Source organism: Pongo pygmaeus, chromosome 19 (genome assembly GCF_028885625.2).
Source record: "Pongo pygmaeus isolate AG05252 chromosome 19, NHGRI_mPonPyg2-v2.0_pri, whole genome shotgun sequence".
In the NCBI taxonomy this organism is placed as follows: Eukaryota; Metazoa; Chordata; class Mammalia; order Primates; family Hominidae; genus Pongo; species Pongo pygmaeus.
This window is the reverse complement of record NC_072392.2, coordinates 74,554,828-74,571,709: the sequence shown is the minus strand read 5'-3', so window position 1 is coordinate 74,571,709 and position 16,882 is coordinate 74,554,828. Positions and strand designations below refer to the sequence as shown.

Below are 16,882 nucleotides of genomic sequence, written 5' to 3'. Positions count from 1 at the left end.
TTCTGGTGGTGTTGGCTTGTGTCTCTACCGTGTCCAGGGGGTGACTGTTGGGCAGCCGAATGGGAGATGTGTGACCAAGTATGACCCTTTGGATGACAGGGTCACTATGCCCGTTTGGGGTGGGTAGAGGCCTACAGTGAGAGCTTTTACTTGGCTTGCCCGATGAAAACCTTTCTCCAAGATTCCAGTGTGGTGCCAGGTGTTTTCAGACCGCTTTGGAATCCCTCTTAGTACACGTGGTCACCTGGGGATCCCAGAGTGGGAGGGACAAAACTGAGATGGAAACTGAGATCAGCATAACAGGGAGGGTTTTAGGCCACTTTATCAGCCTCTTGTCTGTGGTCCTTGTAAGACCGGCGATAGGGTGTCTCCCTCCCAGGGTACTTTTAGGGGTGCATTTACATAAGCCCCCTTCCATTGCAGCCCTTTCACGCAGCTCTCCAAGTTCAGCAACCCCCTTAACAACCCACAGCCCGTCATAAGCAGGAGACGGAGAGTGAGCTCGCTTTCAGGGCTTCGATCCCGAACGCTAAGGCTCTTGTCCTTAGGAGGCTCATGCATGTGCTCCTGTGCTCTTGGCATCTGGTGAGGTGTACAATGAGCCCTCCTCAGATGGGTGTGAGAGCTCCCAGCAGCTTGACCCAAAGGCTCTCATCTGTGTCCAGAATGTCCTCCCCAAACAGGCAAGGCAAATAGCAAGTTCCCTTAATCCCAGCAGGAAAGAGAGAAGGCCCAAGACCAAAGTTTCTGAGCAAAAAACGAGGATGTGCATTCCCAGTTGGCATGGGCTCCTCATAAGATGCTGAGAGCACCTGCTAAGGAGCTTCAGTGATGTTAAGAGAGCTGTAGCCATATCCAAGGGGGAGAGCAGGTGGCTGGAAGATGCTGACTAAGGCAAGCCAGAGACTCTTGTCCCTTAAGGACATCTGCTATAGTTCACTCTGATTTGAACACAGAATCCTCTCCTTTCTAGCCCCCTGCAAAGAGGGCATGGGCCTTTGGTTGCTCCCAGCCCCACCTTGCTCCTGGCATCTGGCATCACCTCCGTGTTGGTCTTTTTGGAACCCCTTGGCTAATTTTGGTGAGGCGTAGGCACCGGAAAGGGGTGGTCGCCTCAGGATCATTCACTTCATTCAACAAACCCTTACAAAGCATGCCCCTGTGCCAGAGGGTGTGTTAGCTGCCAGGGGAGGACTGGTCTGTGTAGGAGGGGGGCCTTGGGATGGGACTGGAAGGATGCTCACTTGCCACTTTTTTTCTTTTCTATCTCAATGGTGTCAGGAGACTGGCTGAAGAGGACCTTGACATTAGTGCAATAAACGTGGGCTCCGAATGTGGAGTCAGATGGACCTGGGTTCAAATCCCCACACACCACTAACTACCTGTGGGAGCTTTAGCAGGTCATTGTCCCTTTCTGAGCCTCAGTTAAATAGAGAACATGACACTTATGCTGTGAAGTGAGACCGAGAATGCTTTGCCCAGCATATGCAGGGCATTTGAAGATGGCTCATCACTACCAACTCTCCCTTCCAGCTGGACAACTGGATTGCTATGAGGCCGGGCATCCACATTTCCCTGGCCAGGGTTTCATTTCTGACGTTTCCTTCCCGGTAAACCAGGACAGCTAAAGTGAATATGCAGTTACATGCTTCATTATCTAATTCCAACTCTGAGCAAGGTCAGCGGGAAGCCTCATGGCCAGCAGCACGTGGATGCTGTCTGGAGCACATGGGCTTGGTTAACTCTGCTGTGTATAGGTCACGCCCTTCTTTATGGCATTCTCTGTGGCACAAATCCTTTCCAAACCCATCCTAGCTTCCTCCAAGATGTAGCTAACTAAATCATGTGTAATCCTACTTCTAATTATTACTTACTTCATTTGCTTGTGCTTTTTAATTATAACGCTGTTTCCATTCAACTACAAGTTCTCAACCTTGCCTGTACATTGGAATGACCTGGAGAGCTTTAAAAAATACCGATGACTGCTCTGACCCCCAAAAATTCTGCTTTAGTTGGTCTGGGATATGACTCGGTACTGGGATTTTTGAAAGCTCTCTGGGTGATTTGAACATGCAGCCAGGGTTGAGAGGTCATTTGTCAGGTAGAGGAACTTTTGGCAACACAGTTGGGAGTGCAGGGGGCTCAGGGCAGCTCTGACATAGACGCTAGCACCACCAGGTCTGGTCCCTATTATGATTTTGACTTTCTCAGTTCTGCCATTTCTCTCTTTCGATTTCAAATTTTTGAACTACATTTTAAATTTGTTATTTTTTTTCTCCAAAAAGTCATTTTTTTCTTCTCTGTTTGCTCCTGTTTTATAACATTTAGTTCTTGTTTCATGGCTATAACTGCTATGTATATACATCTCTCCCACTCTGAGGTTATTTAAAAAAAAAAATATATATATATACAGTTTTGGATTCTGCATTATTTCTGTTTTCTTCAATTTCCTTTTTTACTGTTTTGTTTGTTTGCTTGTTTTACTTTGTCTTTAATATTGGAAGCTTCCTTCAAGTATCTGGTCATCCTTTTGTTTATATTTTATGACAAGACACTAAAAAGCTCATAGAAGGTGCTACGTGGATGGGCAGGTTGGCAAACTGGCTTTTTGCATGGTACAACAACCTCAGTTCAGTTTCTGAAAGTCTTTTCTCTGGAGTATTTTTTTTTCCCCCAAAGAAGGAGCCTCTGGTTTTCTGCAGGGGAATGAATGGAGGGAGACAGTGCTGGCCCAGGCTGTGACACACATCCTATCTGCTTTTGTTGAAACAGGCCCTTCCTCCTGGATTCTTTGCATCCCTTTCTCTTCTCTTCCTAAACTTATTTTCCTGATAGTTTGCTCTGGCCCCAGAGAGGTTGGGGTACAGTGGAAAGTCTTCGGATCAGCCAGACCTGGGCCTGAGAACTGACAGTGCCCCACTTTCTCTGTGGCTACCTTTCCCAGACCCTACTTCTCCATCTCCATGACATACCCCAGATCTGGCATATTGCTTGGAACTGTGGTCTTCTGTGACTTTGGTTGCTGCTGCTACTACCTTTATCAATCTGCTCTTTTTTTTTTTTTTTTTTTTGAGACGGAGTCTCGCTCTGTGGCCCAGGCTGGAGTGCAGTGGGGCGATCTTGGCTCCCTGCAAGCTCTTCCTCCCAGGTTCACGCCATTCTCCTGCCTCAGCCTCCCAAGTAGCTGGGACTACAGGCGCTCGCCACCATGCCCAGCTAATTTTTTTGTGTTTTTAGTAGAGACGGGGTTTCACCGTGTTAGCCAGGATGGTCTTGATCTCCTGACCTCGTGATCTGCCCGCCTGGGCATCCCAAAGTGCTGGGATTATAGGTGTGAGCCACCGCACCTGGCCTCAATCTGCTCTTAGATGAAACCTGGTCTTTCCTTCACAACGGAAAACTCTGCTTATGCTGGCATTTGGGACTGCACCTCACAGCGACAGCCTCTCAGCATCATCCTGGAGCCCCTGCTCCTGGTTCCTGTCTCTCTCTTCCTCATTCCTTCCTTCCAGGGTTGTCCTGTGAACTTCAAATCCTTCTCTCCTTTCTCCCTGTGATATCTTACCAGCCAAATCAAGGCATTAGGGTCCCACCTTTTAACCCAAGATCTTCTTAATGTAGTTTCCCAAGTAAAGACTTTTTTTTTCCTGCAAGATGAATTCTGGTGACAGCTGTTAAAATATATGCAGGCACACTTTGATTTATGGAGTTTCAATTTATTGTACTTCCCAGATATCGTGGTTTTTTTTTTTTCACAAATTCAAGTTTTGTGCCAATTCTGTCTAGAGCAAGTCTGTTGGTGCTAATTTTTCCAACAGCATGTGCTTATGTGTCTCTGTGTCACATTCTGGTAATTCTCACAATACAAATTTTTTCTTTTTCTTTTTTTTTGAGACAGAGTCTCGCTCTGTCTGCCCAGGCTGGAGTGCAGTGGCGTGATCTCGGCTCACTGCAACATCTGCCTCCCGGGTTCAAGTGATTCTCGTGCCTCAGCCTCCCAAGTAGCTGGGATTACAGGCACACCACGCCTGGCTAATTTTTGTAATTTTAGTAGAAACGGGGTTTCGTCATGTTGGCCAGGCTGGTCTCAAACTCCTGACCTCAAGTGATCCGCCCGCCTCAGCCTCCCAAAGTGCTGAGATTACAGGTGTGAGCCACCGTGGCTGGCCAAACTTTTTCATTATTGTATGTGTTATGGTGATCTGTGATCAGTAATCTTTGATGTTACTGTTGTAATTGTTCTGGGAAGCCCCAAACCATGCCCAGATAAGATGGGGAACTTAACTGATAAATGTTGCGTGCGTTCTGACAGCTCCACCAACTGGCCATTCCCCCATCTCTCTCCCTATTTTGGGTCTACCTATTTTCTGAGACACAGCAATATTGAAATTAGGCCAATTAATAACCGTACCGTGGCTTCTAAGAGTTCAAGTGAAAGGGAAAGTTGCAGGTCTCTCCCTTTAAATAAAAAGCTAGAAATGATGAAGTTTAGGGAGGAGGCATCTTTCATAGCTAGACAGGAGGAGTCTGCCTTCAAAGCCTTCAAAGGATGGGCTGACTCTCTTGCTAGGAGCTAATGCAGCTGATGACTTCAAGTTGGAAGTCAATGCTCATTTACCATTCTGAATATCCTAGGGCACTTAAGAATGATGCTAAATCTATTCTGCCTGTGCACTACAAATGAAACAACAAAGTCTGGATGACAGTACATCTATTTATAACATGGTTTACTGAATATTTTAAGCCCACTGTTGAGACCTACTGCTTAGAATAAAAGGTTCCTTTCAAAATATTTCTGCTCATTGACAATGCATCTGATCACCCAAGAGCCCTGATGGAGCTGTCCAAGGAGATTAATGTTTTTGTGTTTGCCAACACAACATCCATTCCACAACCCATGGATCAAAAACTAATTTTGACTTTCAAGTCTTATTACCTAAGAAATATATTTCATAAGGCTATAGCTGCCATAGAGAGTGATTCCTCCGATGGATCTGGGCAAAGTAAATTGAAAACTTTCTGAAGAGGATTCACTATTCTATATGTCAATATTTGTGATTCAGGAGAGGAGGTCAAAATATCGACATTAACAGGAGTTTGGAAAAAGTTGATTCCAGCCCTCATGTATGATGTTGAGGGGCTCAAGACTTCAGCAGAGGAAGTAACTATAGATGTGTTGGAAACAGCAAGAGAATTAAAATTAGAATTGGAGCCTGAAGATGTGACTGAATTGTTGCCATGTTATGGCAAAACGAACAGATGAGGAATTGCTTCTTATTCATGAACAAAGAAAGTGGTTTCTTGAGAGGGAAACTACTCCTGGTGAAGATGCCGTGGACATCACTGAAATGGCAACAAAGGATTTGGAATACTACACCAATTTAGTTAATAAGGCAGTGGCAGGGTTTGAGAGGACTGACCTCAGTTTTGAAAGAAGTTCTACTGTTAAAATGCTATCAAACAGCATCACATGCTACAGGGAAATCTTTCATGAAAGGAAGAATCAATTGATGCAGCAAACTTCACTGATGTCTCATTTTCAGAAATTGCCACAGCCACCCTAACTTTCAGCAATCATCACCCTGATCAGTCCTCAGCCATCAACATTGAGGCAAGACCTTACACCAGCAAAAAGATTACAACTTGCTGAAGGCTCAGATGATCCTTAGCATTTTTAGCAATAAAGCATTTTTAAAATTAAGTTATATACATTGTTTTTGGGCTTAATGCTATTGTACACTTAATAGAATATAGTATAGTGTAAATATAACATTCACATGCACAGAAAAACCAAAAAGTTTGTGTGACTCACTTTATGGTGACATTTGCTTTATTGTGGTGGTCTAGAACTGAACCTGCACTATCTCTGAGGTATGCCTGTATCTTCCTCCATCTCAGTGGGTCTCCAAACCACCTGGAGGACATACTAAACACAGGTTGCTGCATCCCAGCCTCAGCCTCAGAGTTTCTGATTCAGCCAGTCTGGGATGAGCCTGAAAAACTGCATTTCTTTTTTTTTTTTTTAATTTTACTTTAAGTTCTGGGATGCATTTGCAGAACGTGCAGGTTTGTTGCATTGGTATACATGTGCCATGGTGGTTTGCTGCACCTATCAACTCATCATCTAGGTTTTAAGCCCCGCATGCATTAGGTGTTTGTCCTAATGCTCTCCCTCCTCTTGCCCTCCATCTCCTGACAGGCCCTGGTGTGTGATGTTCCCCTCCCTGTGTCCATGTGTTCTCATTGTTCAACTCCCACTTATGAGTGAGAACATGTGGTGTTTGGTTTTTTGTTCCTGTGTTAGTTTGCTAAGAATGATGGTTTCCAGCTTCATCCATGTCCCTGCAAAGGACATGAACTCATTCTTTTTTATGGCTGCATAGTATTTCATGGTGTATATGTGCCACATTTTCTTTATCCAGTCTATCATTGATGGGCATTTGAGTTGGTTCCAGGTCTTTGCTATTGTAAATAGTGCTGCAATAAACATACTTGTGCATGTGTCTTTATAGCAGAAAGATTTGTAATCCTTTGGGTATATACCCAGTAATGGGATTGCTGGGTCAAATGGTATTTCTGGTTTTAGATCATTGAGGAATCACCATGCTGTCTTCCACAATGGTTGAACTAATTTACACTCCCACCAACAGTGTAAAAGCTTTCCTATTTCTCCACAGCCTTGCCAGTATCTGTTGTTACCAGACTTGTTAATGATCACCATTCTAACTGGCATGAGATGGTATCTCATTGTGGTTTTGATTTGCATTTCTCTAATGACCAGTGATGATGAGCTTTTTTTCATGTTTCCTGGCCACATAAATGTCTTCTTTTGAGAAGTGCCTGTTCATATCCTCTGCCCACTTTTTGATGGGGTTGCTTGTTATTTTCTTGTAAATTTGTTTAAGCTCCTTGTAGATTCTGGATATTAGACCTTTGTCAGATGGGTAGATTGCAAAAATTTTCTCCAATTCTGTAGGTTGCCTGCTGACTCTGATAACAGTTTCTTTTGCTGTGCAGAAGCTCTTTAGTTGAATTAGATCCCATTTGTCAACTTTGGCTTTTGTTGCAATTGCTTTTGGTGTTTTAGTCATGAAGTCTTTGCCCATGCCTATGTCCTGAATGGTATTGCCTAGACTTTCTTCTAGGGTGAAAACTCATATTTCTAACATGTTCCTGAGTCAGGTTGATGCTGAGAACCACTGATAACACCTTATTATAATAATTATAGTTTTTGGGTGAGAGGATTAAATGGGCAAATTAATGCCAAGCACTCAGCACCATGCCTGGTATTCATATACATTCCACAAGTGCTGGCTATGATTCTAAAGGGTGGCCTGATGAGTCTCATCCCTTGTAGTTGGTATTGCCATCACACCTCCTTCCATCTGACGCTATAATCTTCTCTAAATAGGTAATCCAGACAAGGTACTGGAATTTATAGTTGTTGCAGAGAATCAAATTGTGAGAGTATTCGATCTGACCCTCTCAATTGGCATGAGGAAACTGAGGTCTGGAGAGACAAAATTACTTTCCCAAGGCCGTATGGCAAGTCAGAGGCAGCATTATCTATGCTCTCCTTTTCTTATGCAATGAATGAGCTGGGTGGCATTTTCCCTTTCCTGTTCTTGTACTGACATTTCTGGGAATATGTGAAACATAAGGCAAGTACTTATACCCCAAAATTATATCAAGAAGATTACTGAATAAAAAAGTGGCTATATAGCACACACATACTAAATGTGAAGTTCACAGCTTTTGCAGCCAGGACTGAAAATCACTGCTCTAGCACGTTGCCTTCTTAAGTGAATGCCCAGGGCTTCTATAGTTGGGCACATATGCTCCCTGTCTCCTGGCTTAGCTCATTCCAGGGCTATAGAACGTCCTTTCCCAAGGGAGCAGATTCACACTGCTTCCATAGTCTGAGATCCTGAAGTGAGCCTTCCCCATCTGCCACAACAGAAAGTAAAAGTAGAACTTGTTCCAACTATTCTATCTCAGTCTGTTCAACAAACAATTATTGAGCACTTGACAATTGTGTATACGATGCAGTGATAATTGAATGGATGGTCCAGAGGGGGTCAAGATACAGCAGCTGCCACCTGGAGATGTTCATGATATGGACTTTTCCAAGAGGAAGAGACCAACTGGAAAGATGTACCTGATTCTCAGGCTTCTGTTTGGGTCTTTTTTTTTTTTTTGCCTTTTGAAGGGGTGCAGCATTCCTGGAGGTACTGCAATACCAGGTCAACATGTAGAGTGAACAGAGCAAGCTCTTATGCCATCTCCCTGCTCCCAAAATCCATTTAATATGTTGTCCTCAGATGGAGGACGTATGAGACATCAAGATGATACGAACAGATACCACGCTTGATCTTAGCCAAAAGGCTGAGAAGTGATGACGCCTATGTCTTGAGTTCATTCTCTCCCCACTGATATTATTTTCTTCCCCTTGGCAGGAAGATGATGTCTGTTAGGAAGCTTCTGAGGTTCCTGTTCCTTTCTGCTGGATTTATGCCGCTGCCAGTATTGGAGCAGTTTCTACCATCCACACATTTCCTTGTTAAATAGGCAGGGCTCTTCCCATTGGGAACGCTTTCATTAAAAGAGGCAGCCACTGCTGCACAGACCTGCAGGCTTCTCAGGGCTAGAGCAGGCGGAGGTGCAGTGGGCAAATCCAGTGGAGGCACAGGCTGGGTTGTGGCAGTCTCCTGGAGGGCCCGCCCTAGTAATGAGGGCCCAGGCATGCGGCTGACCCTTTGAAGATGTGTCCCGAAGCTCTCTCATGGTGATCAATGACAGGAACCCAGACTCCTGCTTTAGCCAAATGATAAGTTTGGCCTCTTTTATTGGAAACCAAATTACAAATTAATTAGCAGCTTCCTCTGGGGCTGGGTGTAAACATCAACACCACCCAATGATGAATTTCTATCATGAGCCCCCTCACTGCAAGGGCATAAAATGGCCCGGGCGGCATGGGGTCTGCAGACATCCAGGCAGCTGTGGCTGAGGAGAAACGGCCTCTCCAACATGACATCCTCCTGCTGTGTCACCAACAACTTGCAAGCCTCTCTCAAGAGCTGCCCCCGGCCTGCCTCGGTCTGTTCCAGCGGCGTGAACTGCCGGCCTGAGCTGTGCCTGGGCTATGTCTGCAAGCCCATGGCATGCCTGCCTTCTGTCTGCATGCCCACTACATTCCGGCCAGCCAGCTGCCTCTCCAAAACCTATCTATCCAGTTCCCACCGGGCAGCCAGTGGCATCTCCGGCTCCATGGGCCCCGGCAGCTGGTACAGCGAAGGGGCCTTCAATGGCAATGAGAAGGAAACCATGCGGTTCCTGAACGACCGCCTGGCCAGCTACCTGACGATGGTGCGGCAGCTGGAGCAGGAGAATGCAGAGCTGGAGAGCAGGATCCAAGAGGCCTCTCATTCCCAGGTGCTCACCATGACTCCTGACTACCAGTCTCATTTCAGGACCATTGAGGAGCTCCAGCAGAAGGTGAGGGCAGCGGTGAGGTGAACAGGCTCTCTGGGAAGGGATCTGGACTAGCTGGCATTCCAGATTGGAATCTCATTAGCTTATTAAGCTATGTTCAGGACAAAGAGACTTCCCTAGGGCATAGGGTTATTTTATAATTTGAGCACTCAGCCTGAGGCTTTCATGTGGAGAGATCTGGGATCTAGTCTCAGTTCTACCACTGCCTCACTGCATGACTTTGGGGGTCCCATCCCTTCCCCAGGCCTCAGTTTTCTCATCTGTAAAACAGGGATAATAATGGTCGTTATCTATTGGGGTTGTCAAAAGAATTTGATGAGATGATGCAGGTCAAGTGGTTGGAACAGCCCCTGGTCCATGGTGAGTTTTCAGTAAATGTCAAAGACCCTTCTAACTGTCACATGAGTGACTTCAGACATGAGATTCTTTCCTTCCACATTGCTTGGCACATCCAAAATGGGGAATTTGAATTTACGAAGCTTCAGGTTCTTAAAAAATACATCTCAAGTTCTCCAAGGACTAGCAATTCACTAAATATCTCCCAGAGTTCCAGGGAAGAGGACCTTCTGCAGGAATGGCTGCAGGGCTGCTGGATCCTACCTTTGCTGCTGTCTTCTCTTCATTTGGGTTCTTCTTGCTTCTTCTCATCCTGAACTAACCCTCTCCATGTGCCTTGGCCTACAGATTCTGTGTACCAAGGCAGAGAATGCCAGGATGGTTGTGAACATTGATAATGCCAAACTGGCTGCCGATGACTTCAGGGCCAAGTGAGTTCAGCCGGGGGGCTGGAGCTGGGGAGGACCTGTCCTCATAGGCTCTGGGGCAACTTTCCATTAGTTTCACGGAGGGTTGGAAAGTGCCGGCAGTTTAAGGCCTTCCCTGAGTTCTGCATTCTGTTTCACCCTTGATTGCTGACCCTGTCCTTGTGCAGGTACGAGGCAGAGCTGGCCATGCGGCAGCTGGTGGAGGCCGACATCAATGGCCTGCGCAGGATCCTGGATGATCTCACTCTGTGCAAGGCTGACCTGGAGGCCCAGGTTGAGTCCCTGAAGGAGGAGCTGATGTGCCTCAAAAAGAACCATGAGGAGGTGAGGCTGGAAGTCCCACTGAAGTGGCCCTGGGAAGCAGAGGGGGAAGAATGTGGGGTATAGGGTTGGATAGGCATGGGTTGAAATTCCCAAGCCTGCCACATGTTGTTTCAGTGACTTTGCCCAATTTATGGAATCTTCTTGAGCCTCCTCATCTGTAAAACGGGGACAACATGATCACGCAGGGTTATTGTGAGGATTGAATGGACAGGATATGGATCATGGAAATCCCCAAGGCATGGGTATGAAACACCTGCCACTTGGTCAACGCTCAGAAGTGTAGCCCCCTTTCCTTCTGCATTTCCTGGGCTAGTGTGACTGCCAAGCGCTCACTAGTGGTGACTGCATTTGTTTTCTCTCGAGAGCCACACAGCAGAGGTAGAGTGGTGCAGTGGTGCCGGGGTGAGTTATGTTCCAGATCTCACACTGAATGGCCTGTCCGTCTCTGCCCGGCTCAACTCTCAGAAGCAGTCCCATCTCTTCTGAGAGGGAGTAGAGCTGCAGTGGTCTCCTCTTTTTGCCCCCATCCTTATTTTGTCCTTCCTTCTGTTTGCATATAAAATGCTCAAGCTGAAGCCCTTTACTTTCTGATTTTTCCTTATCTCCTGAAGTTTCTTGGAGGGGAAGCCCTCTGCTTTGGGCACCTGTGTGCTGCCAAGCCCACCTGAGCCATGGTGTTTTTTCCCTCCTCCCTGGTTGACTCTCAACCTCCTGACTTGGGATTTGAATGAACAAGTGCCTCTGAATCTTGGCTGGGTTTCCTCAGGCTTAAGTGTAAAGTAACAATCAGTCACCACGTACTCACCGAGCACCCTCGGGCTCCTGACTCATCTCGCTCAAATCAGAGAACTGGGAACGGCACCAAGAATCCACTAATGAGAAGTTATCACACATCCTGGCAGACTCAGTGACAACTTTCCCTCTTTGGCAGCCAAGCCTGGGAGGCAGCTGCCCTAACTCAGGCCTTTAACTAGTTAAGCCAGGCTCCTGCTACCCTTCTTCCAGGATGAACACAGGCAGGGAGGGTGACTGGGAATACTAGGGGGACCGGTTTCCCATTTTAGCCCAAATGCATCAAACAAACCTGGGTGCTGCTCTTGGCTTCTGCCAAAGTGATAGGAAGTGTTGTGTTGCAGTGAGGTTCCCATCACAGGGGTATTCAGCTGGAGTTTGAAGAGCACTGGGATGCTGCTGAGTTGACTGCAGTCCTTGGGGGCTATCTAATGTTTCAATCTTTAGCAACTTTTGTTGCATCTTTTCGTGTCTCCCTGGGGAGGTGAGCCGGGATCCTATGATTGTCACACTTTTCTGGAGGTCTTGTGCCTTTTCAGGAAGTCGGTTCACTTCGATGCCAACTTGGGGATCGCCTTAAAATCGAGGTGGATGCTGCACCCCCGGTGGACCTGACCAGGGTGCTGGAGGAGATGCGGTGTCAGTACGAGGCCATGGTGGAGGCCAACCGCAGGGATGTGGAGGAATGGTTCAATATGCAGGTGGGCCTCTCACGGTGGGGGTGGCCTCCTCCATATCCCTAGGAAGGGACTCTAGCCTTCTCCTTCCCCCAACTGCAGATGGAGGAGCTTAACCAACAGGTGGCCACAAGCTCTGAGCAGCTTCAGAACTACCAGTCAGACATCATTGACCTGAGACGCACAGTCAACACACTGGAGATCGAGCTGCAGGCCCAGCACAGCCTGGTGAGAGCTGCTGGGTGGGCGCCCCTCCCTCTGGATCCTAGGCGGTACTGAGCATAGGTGCAGGTCCCCAGGAAAGAGGAAGAGGAGACCCAGATTTCAGCCACAATGGATGCTCATCCTGTTGACTTTTCCTGGAGGGAGGTTTCTCCGGAGATCCAGCTCAGAGATAAGAGGGATGTTTCAAATCAGACATGGGTTAGGTGGACACTGTCAAACTCAACTCCACAAGAAGGCTTGTTCTGTGCTTAGCCTGCCCTTCCAAACCTATGGATCTCAATATCACCCATCATGATGCCCAGGTTCTTCTCTGGACCAACTGAACCAGAGTCTCTGGAGATGGGGCCTGATCATGGGTATTTTTTTTTTTTGAGATGGAGTCTCACTTTGTTGCCCAGGCTGGAGTGCAGTGGCATGATCTCAGCTCACTGCAACCTCTGCCCCCGCCTGGGTTCAAGTGAGTCTCCTGCCTCAGCCTCCCAAGTAGCTGGATTACAGGCACACACCACCATGCCCTGCTAATGTTTGTATTTTTAGTAGAGATGGGGTTTCACCATGTTGGCCAGGCTGGTCTCGAACTACTGACCTCAGGTGATCCACCCACCTTGGCCTCCCAAAGTGCTGGGATTACAGGCATAAGCCACTGCACCTGGCCGGTCATGGGTATTTTTTTGATGGCTCCCATGTGGTGCTAATTTGCAGCCAGGTTTGAAAACCACTGTTCTAAATGATGCCAGCAGGGAGGTACTTGGGAAATTTCAGATCCAAAGCCTGAAGCCAGACAAAGGTTGCAGAAGGAAGGAGGGATTTAGGATCAGATTTACAAATAGAAACTGTGGTTCCATAATGTACCAGCTGTTTACCCTTGAACAAGTCATTTGACCTTTCTGGGCTTCCGTTTCCAAAGTGACTGATGTAGGGAGGGCTCATTTCCAGCATCAAAGGGAGATTTGGCTCTTCTTGGTTCTTTCTGAAGCAGGCCATGGTAAACAGCTCCCCTCCTCATGGTTATGTCTTCCTTTGCCTTAGAGGGACTCCCTGGAAAACACGCTGACTGAGAGTGAGGCCCGCTACAGCTCCCAGTTGGCCCAGATGCAGTGCATGATCACCAACATTGAGGCCCAGCTGGCCGAGATCCGGGCTGACCTGGAGCGGCAGAACCAGGAGTACCAGGTGCTGCTGGACATCCGGGCCCGGCTGGAGGGCGAGATCAACACGTACCGGAGCCTGCTGGAGAGCGAGGACTGCAAGTATGCAGGCCCAGCTGAGGCTTAGAGAGACGTGGGCAGGGATTCTGGGAGGTTATAGGAAGCAACTGGATCTACCCTTGAGGGACCATCAGTTTAGAACCCCATCCTGACTATGGAGCCATTAAGAAGCTGGTATGCTCTGAAGGAAGTCAGGCAGTGGTGTTCATGCTGCCATCCTGAACCAAGCCCCTCGGAGACCATTCTGTCTCATTCCAAGCTGGCAAGCTCCTTCTAAGTGCCCACCATGGGGCAGGCGCTATGGAGGACACCAAGACAGAGGAAGACAGGGCATTTGCCCTCCTGTCATTTCCATATGTTTAGGGAGATAGGCAGACAGGTGACTGGAGGTCATGGCCTGTCCAGAGCTTAGGATGAAAAGCAGCTTTGTTAATAGTACCTACACAATCCTGCTCCCACCTCTTACCCCAGCCTCACCTCATAGCTCGATTCCTCTTAGAACAGAGATTTTGGCATGTCAGCAGGACAATAGGTAGCCTTGTGTAACTGAGCCCTGGTGGGGAGCAGGACAGGAAAGATCAGCTGGGGCCCATTTATGGAGAATGACACGGGTCATGCTGGGAAGGGAGGGCTTTAATTTATAGGCAAGTGTAAGGCCTTACTATTGTTTTGAGGAGGAAATGAGAGAATTTACTGTGTGTCTTCTCCACTAGATGGTAAACATCTAGAATGCAGAGACATTATAATACATTTTTATTCCCTGTACGTGGCACATAGTAGATGCTCAGTAAATGTCTCTCAAGCTCAAAGCTGTTCTTCAGGAAGATGACCCTGATAGCAGCAGGAAGAACTGAGTAGAGGGAGGGGAACCAGGCAGGGAAACTGTCAGGAGGCCCTGGCCACAGCCTAGGTAAGCAATGGGGAGGGCCTGAGGTAGGGCAGCAGAGGCATCAGCTCTAGACACTGTGCAGGTAGAATCAGCAGGACTTGGTGGCTGTCTGAATGCAGGGTACCTCTGGGCCATGGACACCCGGTGGGCTGATGACTGTTGTAGCTGTTTCTTATTCTGCATTTGGCCTTGCTTCTCCATCATTCAGAATCTATAACTTCAGGGCAAGTGTTGTGTCAAACATTTGCAAGGACCAGGCCATTAACATGCATGAATGACGTGGGTCATACGGAGATGGTAGAAAAGCAGAAAGCTCTTGCCTTGTCCAATCCAGGCAGTGGCATGCCCTCAGGGCCACTTCTACTGTGTGAGAAGCAGGTCCAGTATTGCTGATCTTCCAATAGTTCCAGGGAAGCTGAGAATCTGGATTTTTAAAAATGTTAAATTCTCCTGATTCTTAAGTATTTTCAACAAATTGAAGAAAATATATAGTGCCAGGCAAATGGAACACATTTCAGGTTGCACATGATCCTCAGGCCTCCCGTTGGTTCTCTGAGCTACTGGGTTTCCATCCAGCGTCCAGTGTGTTGTTCCTGGTTTTGAGCGCATGCCTGTCAGTCTCTGAGATCATCCTTTTTCCTTTCACCATGTATTAATTCTTCATTCATTTATTATTTTGTCTGATCCAAATATTCTTATTAGGTGCCTATTCTATGTGAGGTATGCAGGGTGGGCATGGGTCCGTGGCTGCTGGCCTCACTGCTTGGCCGGGGAGACAGACCATAATAGAATGATTGCTACTCACGATGAAAGGAGATACATGTACCATGGGGGTTTTGTCTCAGAGAGGTGGGGGAGGCTTCAAGGAGGACATGACAGTTGAGTTGAGCTCTTAAACAAGAGAAGAAATGTAGGTGAGTGGAGAGGGAAGAGGGTTCCAGAGATGTACGGCACAGGGCACAAGCCCTGTGGCCTGAGCAGTACAGTCCCTGCAGGAGCTGGAAGAAGGTCAGAGTACCTGCAGCTCCCAGAGCAATGGAGCTATCAGGTGAGGCTGGGGCAAGAAGTGGGAGCAGGATCATGCAGGTCCTATTAAGGAAGCTGCTTTTCTTTATTTTATTTTACTTTAACTTCTGGGATACATGTGCAGAATGTGCAGGTTTGTTACATAGGTGTACATGTGCCATGGTGGTTTGTTGCCTATCAACCCGTCATCTAGGTTTTAAGCCCGCATGCATTAGATATTTGTTTTAATATTCTCCCTCCCCACTCCCCTCACATCTCGACAGGCCCCAGTATGTGATGTTCCCCTCCTTGTGTCCATGTGTTCTCATTCTTCAACTCCCACTTATGAGTGAGAACATGCAGTGTTTGGTTTTCTGTTCCTGTGTTAGTTTGCTGAGAATGATGGCTTCCAGAGGAAGCTGCTTTTCATCCTGAGCTCAAACGGAAGCCATTGAAGGTTTTAGGGAGGGGAGGGACATAATTGGATTTGTGACTGTAGGAGATTGCTCTGGCTACTAAGTGCACAGTGGTTAGGAGGGGCCCAAGCAGGGTTGGGAAGATTAGTTAGGAGGCCATGAGGTGACTCAGGCAAAGATGACAGAGATTGGGACCAGGGAGGCTGGGCAGAGAAAGCACGGTAGATGGGGTCGAGAGGCATCCGAGGGGAGAATTGGCAGGACCTGTGGCCGAGTGGGCCTTCTCTACTAATCCTGTCCCTCTGTGACTTTCTCCTGTAGGCTGCCCTGTAACCCGTGCTCCACTCCTTCCTGCACCCCCTGTGTGCCCTCCCCACGTGTGCCCCGCACCGTCTGTGTGACACGCACCGTTGGCGTGCCTTGCTCACCCTGCCCCCAGGGCCGCTACTGAAGTCCCTTTGTGCCGGTGGATCCTGGAGGGCCTGGGGCTGGGCAGCCTGGTATTCAGTGGCCACCAAAAGAGCAGGGCCAGCCCCGGCCAGCAAGGAAGACCCTGAGCAGGACCGTGGATCACCTGCAACAAGCTCTGATACTCCAGGGGGTGCTTAAGCCCTCATTACTTCAAAACTGCCCCTTTTTTCCATGGGTGAACTGTTCTCTTTGGTGATGTTTCTGGTTGTCTGTGCTGCCTCAGAGAGCATGTGTTCTTAGTTAACTGGCAAATAGAGCTGCACTCAATGGCCTTGCAAACATGTCTGTCTCAGTTTGTCACTTACACTGCTGCATCCACAGGCCAATCCTACTCATTTGGGCTTAAGAGGAACGTGGGCAAATTCTGAATTTATTTTTATGCTCCTTCTGCTTCCATAGAGGCTTGAGAGGTGTTCACTAAAAAGGCCTGCATGCCATAAACCGGTTAAAACTAATCAATTATTCTAGAGCCAAGTAATAAAAGAATAAAGAGAGGAGGGAGATAATTATGCCAGAAACCTAGGCCAAATTACTGTAATTGAGAATCATACCATAATAAACCCACCCCTAAATCTCATTACAGCTGGTACAATGGGATCATTCATTCTTTCAAAATATC

At 47.5% G+C, this 16,882-nt stretch overlaps 1 protein-coding gene and 1 non-coding gene across 2 annotated transcripts; one reads left to right on the top strand and one right to left on the bottom strand.

Annotated features, from left to right (window-relative positions):
* Nucleotides 1–8,206: 8,206 nt before the first annotated feature.
* On the bottom strand, nt 8,207–8,397 carry LOC129018566 (U2 spliceosomal RNA). Its single transcript, XR_008495377.2, has one exon. It is a non-coding gene; the product is annotated as a U2 spliceosomal RNA (small nuclear RNA).
* A 569-nt stretch (nt 8,398–8,966) lies between these two features.
* KRT32 (keratin 32) lies at nt 8,967–16,840 on the top strand. The gene is made up of 7 exons (XM_054458260.2): nt 8,967–9,495; nt 10,177–10,259; nt 10,424–10,580; nt 11,912–12,073; nt 12,152–12,277; nt 13,304–13,524; nt 16,114–16,840. The coding sequence occupies exons 1-7, from the start codon at nt 9,028–9,030 to the stop codon at nt 16,241–16,243; spliced, it is 1,347 nt and encodes a 448-aa protein (XP_054314235.2). The 5' UTR covers nt 8,967–9,027; the 3' UTR covers nt 16,244–16,840.
* The last annotated feature ends 42 nt before the right edge of the window (nt 16,841–16,882 follow it).

What these genes read in the sequence shown, in the direction of transcription:
- KRT32 (XM_054458260.2), top strand. Translation starts at nt 9,028, where the DNA reads ATGACATCCTCCTGCTGTGTCACCAACAACTTGCAAGCCTCTCTCAAG. An exon ending in GCCGATGACTTCAGGGCCAA is followed by an intron (nt 10,260 to 10,423) that starts GTGAGTTCAGCC and finishes GTCCTTGTGCAG; the next exon opens with GTACGAGGCAGAGCTGGCCA. An exon ending in TCAAAAAGAACCATGAGGAG is followed by an intron (nt 10,581 to 11,911) that starts GTGAGGCTGGAA and finishes GTGCCTTTTCAG; the next exon opens with GAAGTCGGTTCACTTCGATG.